General features: G+C 52.0%; 1 protein-coding gene across 1 annotated transcript in view; it reads right to left on the bottom strand.

The window, feature by feature from the left end:
- Nucleotides 1–7,286: 7,286 nt before the first annotated feature.
- Nucleotides 7,287–8,302, bottom strand: part of SDR39U1 (short chain dehydrogenase/reductase family 39U, member 1) — a 3,001-nt gene continuing 1,985 nt past the window's right edge. The window contains exons 5-6 of the mRNA XM_009889504.1: nucleotides 7,925–8,068; nucleotides 7,287–7,702 (exon numbers count right to left, since the gene is read on the bottom strand). Coding sequence (XP_009887806.1) covers nucleotides 7,287–7,702; nucleotides 7,925–8,068 — 560 coding nt within the window. The remainder of the gene's footprint in view (nucleotides 7,703–7,924; nucleotides 8,069–8,302) is intronic.

Genomic DNA, 8,302 nt, shown 5'->3' on the forward strand with positions numbered 1-8,302 from the left:
TTTTGTTATTTATCCCCTTCCTTGACTGTCCTACCTATCCTCTGGCAAAAGAAAATTAGTGACTTATAAAGAGAGCCTTTCACCTTCTGTCAAAGGCCACAAGCATGCAGTCTCTTCCATCCCGGGAGTCTTCCTCACCACTCAATAAAGTGTGCTCTCCAGTTTAATGTCTTTCAATGCCACGAGACACTTTGGCTATTACCTCTCTTCTGTCTTTTCTTACAATCCTGTTCTGGTTCAATAGTGTATATTCCACTCAGCACATCCCATGACTCCTTCAACTGGCAACTCAGTACCTTGATCATGGCTTCTTTCCCCACACATGAAACCACCATCCCTCGAAACCCAGCAAAAGGCACCTGCACCTGGACAGCAGCATCCCCACATTGGAATGGTGTCCATGATGAGGACGTACTGGGGAACTTTCTTCAGCTAGGGCTGGCTCCATCATCCTCAAGGAGCATGGTTACCACCATTCTGAGCAGTCACACTGTTTCTGGAGCAGAGTTTCTGGCCCTTTGCACACCTGTAATGTAATTGGTCCTGAAACTAATCATAGAATCATATAATGGTTTAGGTTAGAAAGGATCTTGAAGATCATCTAGCCCCACCCCCCCTGCCATAGGCATGGACACCTCCCACTAGACCAGGTTGCTCAAAGACCCATCCAGCCTGGCCTTAAACACCTCCAGGGATGGAGCTTCCACAACTTCTCTGAGCAACCTGTTCCAGTGCCTCATCACTCTCGGAGTGAAAAACTTCTTCCTAATACCTAATCTAAATCTCCCCTCTTCCAGTTTGAAGCCATTACCCCTCGTCCGATCACTACATGCCCTAGTAAAAAGTCCTTCCCCAGCTCTCCTGTAGGCCCCCTTTAGGTACTGAAAAGCTGCTATAAGGTCTCCCTGGGGCCTTCTCTTCTCCAGGCTGAACAACCCCAACTCTCTCAGCCTGTCTTCATAGGAAAAGGTGCTCCTCCTCTCTGATCATCTTTGTGACCCTCCTCTGGACCCACTCCAACTGGTCCATGTCCTTCTTATGTTGGGGGCTCCAGAGATAGGCACAATACTCCAGGTGCGATATCACCAGAGTAGAGTAGAGGGGAAGAGTCACCTCCCTTGACCTGCTGACCACACCTCTTCTGATGCAGCCCAGGGTATGGCTGGCTTTCTGGGCTGCAATTGCACATGGCTGGCTCATGTTGAACTTCTAGTCAATCAGCACACTCAGGTCCTTCTCCTCAGGGCTCCTCTCGATCCATTCTCTGCCAAGCCTGGATTTGTGCTTGGGATTGCCCCGGCCCACCTACAGGACGTTGTACTTGGTCTTGTTGAAATTCATGAGGTTTGCACATTTGAGGCCCACTTCTCAAGCCTGTCCAGGTCCCTCTGGATGGCATCCCTTCCATCCAGTGAAGGCCTTCTGACTCCAGTCACAGTGAGATAACACCTCTCCCATCTACAGACCCACTGCCCTGGAGCTTTTATTCACCTGTGCTTTGAAATAAACATTCAGTCATTGCTACAGAATTGCTTTATCAATAAAGCCCTCATAGAAGTGGTTATTCAAAATGCCGACCAGAGCTGCTGGGTTCAGGCTCTTCTCTGTTCCTTTGTAAAGTGAATTTCTTTGGTTATACAATAAAAAGCTGGACTCCACACACACTAAGGAGCACAGAGACCCAACAACAGGTAAAGAAACTGCAATACCCTAAGCAGAGGAATGGACACACTGACTCAGCTCTCCCTAGGGCTGTTGAAGGACAGCCATCAGCCCCATGCTCTTGAGGCAATACCCATCCCGGTGAGTCAGTGGTAGCAACTTTCTGGGTCACCTTACAGATTGAAGCAGAGTTAATGCCTAGGGGGTATGGGACATATTATGGAATGAAGGGGAAAAGCATCTCAGGACTGTACAAGATTTATTATAGGATGTTGTTTAGGGGAGGAACCACAGGCCAGTTGGTACACTTCTCTGGCCATGCCCTGTGCCTGCTCAGTGCAGTCTCTCCTGTTCATTTCTAACTATCTTCCAGGGTGAGGGCTCTGTATTCTGTGGGCATGTGTGTGTATGGGGGGGACTTCACTGCAGTAACTGCAGTTAGAAGGCCTGTGTGTCCATGGTGCCAGCAAACGGAGCAAGGCTGTGTAAGTGTGTAAGCAAGTATCCAGGCAGACTAGAAGCTGAGTAAGTGAAGTGACTCAGTGTCTTCTGCAGACTTACTGATCCTTTCATCCATAACACTGATAAAGACATTAAAGTGAACTGGCCCTGGTACTGAGCCCTGGGGAACACCACCTGTGACTGGCTGGCAACTGGATTTAACTCCATTCACCACCACTCTTTGGGCCCAGCCTTCCAGCCAGCTTTTTACCCAGCAAAGAGTACAGCCGTCCCAAGCCATGAGCAGCCAGCTTCTCCAGGAGAATGCTGTGGGAAATGGTGTAACATCAACAGCCTCTCCTTCACCCACTAAGTGGGTCACCTTGTCATAGAGGGAGATCAGGTTTGTCAAGCAGGACCTGCCTTTCATGAACCCATGCTGACTGGGCCTGATCATCTGGTTCTCCTGTACATGCCATATGATGGCACTCAGGATGATTTGCTCCGTAACATTTCCCAGCACCGAGGTCAGACTGACAGGCTTGTGGTTCCCTGTATCCTCCTTCCAGCCCTTTTTTTAGACAGGCATCACATTTGCTGACCTCCAGTCAACTGTAACCTCCCTGGTTACCCAGGACTGCTGATAAATGATTGACAGTGGCTTGGTGAGCACTTCCACCATTCCCTCAGTATCTGTACCCTTTGGTGGATCCCATCCAGCCCCACAAACGTGTGTGTGTCGAAGTTGTGTAGCAAGTAGCTAACCATTTCCGCTTGGATTATGTGGGTTTCATTCTGCTGCCTGTCTCTGTCTTCCAGCTCAGAGGGCTGGGTACCCCAAGAACAATTGGTATGAACTGCAGCATCTTTTTGGGTTGTGATCATGATGGCGGGAGCACTCACCAGGCACAGAAAGGGCTCAAATGCATAGGTTTTAACATCAGAGACTGCAGAAATGAGGCTTGTCCATTTCTCAACACAGAAGGGTCACATAGCATTGTACTGTACCTCACAGCCCTCAGTCTCATGGCCTCTGTGAAGAGCTTGTTCATCAATCCCAGAAACAGGGATTAATCAGTGAATCTCATTGTTAAGGGATGTCAGGAGCAGCAGTCACCTCCAGCAGCCCCAGCCCAGGACCCTCCTGACCAGCCGCTGGAGTCCAGCCCAGGGACCTAAAGACTCAGGGTCCTGGCCCAGGCTGAGGGACATGGCTGCCGCTTTTCCCTTTGTAGGTTCAACTGACAACAAAGCCAAGAGCCTATCCCAGAGACACACACATGGACACAGATGACACTGACATGGCTGGTCACACTGGCAAAGCCACAGCGCTGCCATCAACAGCACCTACACACAGGACCCATGTAACACACAAGCACAGACAGTGACATCCCCTCCTCTTCTGGGGATGAGAGACAAGTCACTAGTGCAAGTACACACACAACACTGTCAGGCTTTACAAGCATATGACATTTGTGGGTACCTCAAGCACCAGCACAACCCCTTTGCTCACCCAGCACCCCTACCTGGACCCCAGCCCTTTGACCCACCTCATGGGCCCCCTACTCACCAGCAGGTCCAGCTTAATGCACCAAACACGCAGCACTTACACACTCATCCCACAGGCACCCCACACTCACAGGTATCTCTGGATGTGTGGACCCCCTGCCCACCCAATACCCTTGCCCGAACAGCTTCTTCTGCCCTTTGCCGGGGCAGCTTCTTCTGACTTTACCGGTCAGCGGCGGAGCGTCAGGGTACCTGGAAGGAACATGTCTGCTCTTTCAGGGAGCTATAAACATGAACATACAGAGGTAAGCCTGACACATGATAAGGCAGGTTGTGATGAGAACAAATCTGATGAGAACAACTTTATCTACTTGTGGAGCGAGTCTGAGAACATTTATTTTTACAGTTGGAAAGATAAGGAAAGGGAGGGAGACAAACACAGAGTCATAAAACCCGACCAATTAGCATTAACAAAGACAATAACCAGAAACAAACATCGGAAGTCATGCTAATTGATGAGCTCTAAAGAAACTACAGGCAACCAGGGCTTTGCAACGGGTAAGGATGCAAACCTGAGCATCCACAATGTTGGATGGAGTCAGCGGGACTGCCAGCTGTTGAGGAAATGCACAGGGGAGGGGGAGCTGGGAGGTGTAACAGAGCCTGGTGGAGTGTAAACCTGCGCCTGTGCCAGCCTGGCTGAGCTCTGAGCTTGACCACCGCAGTCTGTCCTGTCTTATTAAACCTTGTCATAATTCTCTCTGCACTGTCTCACTCTATCCTGTGTGTATGTGTGCTGCAAGGACCGAGTCCCAGCTACCGGGGGGATCAGCGTGAGTGGATCCAGTGCCAGCTACTGAAGTCAGACTGGGAACGTGAGAGCCTCCGGCCTCTGGTGTCAGCTACTGGAGCCAATGGGATCTCAGTGAGTGGAGTGTCAGTGCCAACGACTGGAAGCTGGGCCTCTCAGCTTCCAGCTGCTGGAGCAGGAACAGTGTGTATCCCAAACCCATTTCCTGGGGGGACTGGCATGAGTGAAGTGAGTGAGTGGCTCAGCACAGGCAGCGGGAGCGGGAACACGTCATAGAATCATAGAATTGTTAGAGCTGAAAAAGGGGGATCAGCGTAAGTAGATCCAGTGCCAGCTACTGAAGTCGGACTGAGGGAGCAGGCACCCCTGGCCTGTGGCGTCAGCTACCGGAGCCAGTGGGGCCTCACTCTACAGACACGGAAGTACTAATTCTGCACATCCACAAAACCAGTTACAGGGGGGGAGGTTACAGTTACAGTTACCAGTTACAGCATGAGCGAGAGGTTCTACACCATCAGCTGGAGCGGGACAGCTGCTCGCAGCCTGTGTGCCTGGTGCTGGATGCTGGGGCAGGCGAGTGTCTATCTCACAAACCAGGTGTGCGGAGGTGTGTACCCACCAGCAAACTTCAAGCTGGAACAGTTGACAACTAGGAGGCCTTGGGTCAAGGGAGGGGTATCAGGTGGGCTGGAAGTCCATGCATACCTGGGGGTATGTGCAAGAATGGGAGGCCTTTGGGACAAGCGTGTAGTGCTGCACGTTTGGTCTATCAAGCTGGACCAGCCGGCAAGTAGGGGACCTGTGCGATGGGTCAGAGGGCTGAGGTCCAGGTAGGGCTGCTGGGCACACAGAGGGGTCATGCTGGTGCTTGACGGACTCATATGTATGTGCTTGTGAACCCTGAGGATGTCATGTGAGTCTGCCAGCCCCAGAGTGCGACAGGACATAGCTGGCTGTGCTTACGTTACATAGGTCCCATGCATTGGTGCTGCTCACAGCAGCATCTTGGCTGAGGCAGTCTGTGTGACCAGCCATGTCACTGTCATCTGAGTGTGCACATGTAGCTCTGACTCGTGCTCGGCTTCAGGGTTGACTGAACCTGCAAAGATGCAAGCAGCAGCTGCATCCCTCAGCTGGGGCAGAGATGCTGGGTACCTGGGCACCAGGCTGGGAGGACAGTGGCCAGGCAGGAGGGCCCTGGGCCAGGGCTGCTGGAGGGCATCATGCAGAGGCAACCCTTCAAATTCCTGTAACTCTGAGTAGGTCAGCTTGCTCTCGAGAAGAGGGAACCAAGGCCCATGGGAAGAGGAAGGAATCTGCACCTCAATAATGGGCAGCACAGACACAATCCAAGCAAGTCACATTTATCACAGGGAGTATCTCAGACGATGTTGCTTTCATAGCTATTCCCAAAGACCCAGCTCACTTGGCTGCGCTCACACTGACTGCAAAGACTATCTCCAGCTCCAGCTGGACAGTCCCACTCTCATTTTCCTGCCCAGAAAGTCAGCAGATTGCCATTCTCTCTCCAGTACAGACTGAGCAAAGAGGCAGGTGAGCGGGGAATCTAGACTCCACCAAGATTGACCCTTCAGCTACTGTGACTACATTATGCTGGCATAAACCAGAAATACATGGACAGCTTGTGTTCTGGATGGCTTCTTCTTGCAGGAAAGAATGGAGCAGGTCTTTTTAACAGGCTGAAGAGCTTTTTAATATATTTTTCTAGCCCCAAATGACAACACACTGGTATCATTTCTCCAGAAGCAGTGCTATAATGCACTTAGCTGCTCTGTAGCTTTCACATCCCGCAACCTACTTTGGCACGTGAAAACGGGTTAGAGGAAGCATGCGGCTACATTTCCTTACAGTATGAGATGATGAAATCACAGTGTTCTCCACAAAAGAATAGGTATTGCTTCAAAAGGCAGCCCAGGCAGCCTGGATATTCTCATTGCCCAATCAGTGGGAACCCCCTCATAGGACGAATAAGGGAAAACCACTGTGTCTGGGATTAGGTAACTACAATGAAGGCAATAGCTAAGCGCTCTCTTTAGAGTAAAGCACTGCCTTGCACTACCTCACACCAAGATGAACCACCCAGTTTCTCCCCAGCACAAGCTCAGATGTAGTTGACACTTACCAAAGGCCTCAAGAGCAGCTCACGGGACAACAGTCCCACCATCACCCCTGTCCCTGCAGGCTGGCAAAGCACTGCTCTTCATCCCTGCCACAGCATCAGGGTTATGCAGCCCTGGAAGGGTGCAACTCTTGGGCCCAGACTCAGCTGAAGGTTCCGACACAGCAACTTGGTACCAGCACAGAGCCACCACAAGAAAGGAGATGGCAAAGTCTCCAAAGCCATCTGTATCCAGCACCCCTTTGTGCCCCCTCAGGATGGATCTTCTCACACAACCAGAACTCCATTCCCTATGAGACTGAGAAAAAAAAAGCAGAAGAGCATAACTAGGTCTCTGTGGGACCATGGGGGAAACATATGGGGAAAGACAGGAAGAGGGACTTCCAGTAACATGGAACATCTGGACCTGTCTCTCAGTTGCTCTGCACGCAGCTCACGTGCATGCTGTGGAAAAGGCAAGATGGCAGATTCAGCAGTCACCATCCTTAGAGGGGCTTCTGCCCTTCCCCAAGAGTAGGATATGTGGAGATGGCAGATGGCAATAAGAGAGATGACTCCTAAACTGGGGATGCACAAAGGGAGCCAGAAGGGGAAAAGATTGCTCACCCTCTCTGTATGGGGATGGGGAAGTGTCAAGAAGGGGCATGACTACCTACCCAGGGGAAGGCATGTGAGACAGGGACTTCACAGAAATAGGCCCAACCTAGCCCAACTGAGGAGCTCTCAAGCCACGATGTCCTTCAGGGCTCCAGATAGGTCAGGGAAGATGAAATGGTAGCCGCTCTCCAGGGTACGTTTTGGCACCACCCTCTGGCCCTCCAACAGCATGACAGCCCGCTCTGCCCCAAAGACAGCCCGCACAGCCCAAGCAGGCACCGGCAGCAGAGCTGGACGCCTCAGGGCTGCAGCAAGCTCCTGAGCAAAGGTGCCATTGGAGGTGGCAGGGGAGGATGGGGACACACCGTTGAGGATGCCTTGCACGCACTCACTCTCCAGGGCATGACACACGATCCCAGTGAGGTCTCGAATGTGGATCCATGGGAAAGGCTGGAGCCCAGAGCCCAAGGGACCTCCTAGTCCCAGACGGAAAGGCCAGAGCATTTGAGAGATCGCACCACCACCTTGGCCCAGCACTACCCCTGTGGGGAGAACAGAGTGAGACCAGGATGCCTCCCTGTCAAATGACAAAAGCCCCCTTCACCCCCAGACCTACAACCAGGAGACAATCCTTAGAGGGCTGGACTGGAAGAGCACCCCAACAAGGACAGGCACAAGACCCAATGTCCTTCTCCCTGCTCTTCCCCCTCTTGCCCCAGCAACAAAGCAGAGCCACCCTAAACAGGCATGATGCCCCTTCTCACCAGATCTCACCACAACACTACGAGCTGGGCTCCCAGGGATAAGAGCTGCAGCCTCCCAGGAGCTCACCAGGCGTGAGAAGAAGTCGAAATCCCCCCCAGGACTGTCCTCGGTATACTCAGCCATGGGGCTAGGGCGGTAATAGCCTGTGGATGTAAGAGCAGAAAGGGGCTCAGGGCTGAATCATGACAGCAGCCACCCTCTCAATCCCCCCACGACAACACACACAGACACACATACATACACACACGATGGACCCTCCTCCCTGCCCCCAGGAGCCCAGAACTCTCCCATCAGGGACATCCTCATACAAACAGCACAGGGTCTCTCTGATGGCAATACAGACAAGTTGTTGAACTACCAATGCACTCTGCAACTTC

Source organism: Charadrius vociferus, unplaced genomic scaffold (genome assembly GCF_000708025.1).
Source record: "Charadrius vociferus isolate BGI_N301 unplaced genomic scaffold, ASM70802v2 scaffold527, whole genome shotgun sequence".
Classification (NCBI taxonomy): Eukaryota; Metazoa; Chordata; class Aves; order Charadriiformes; family Charadriidae; genus Charadrius; species Charadrius vociferus.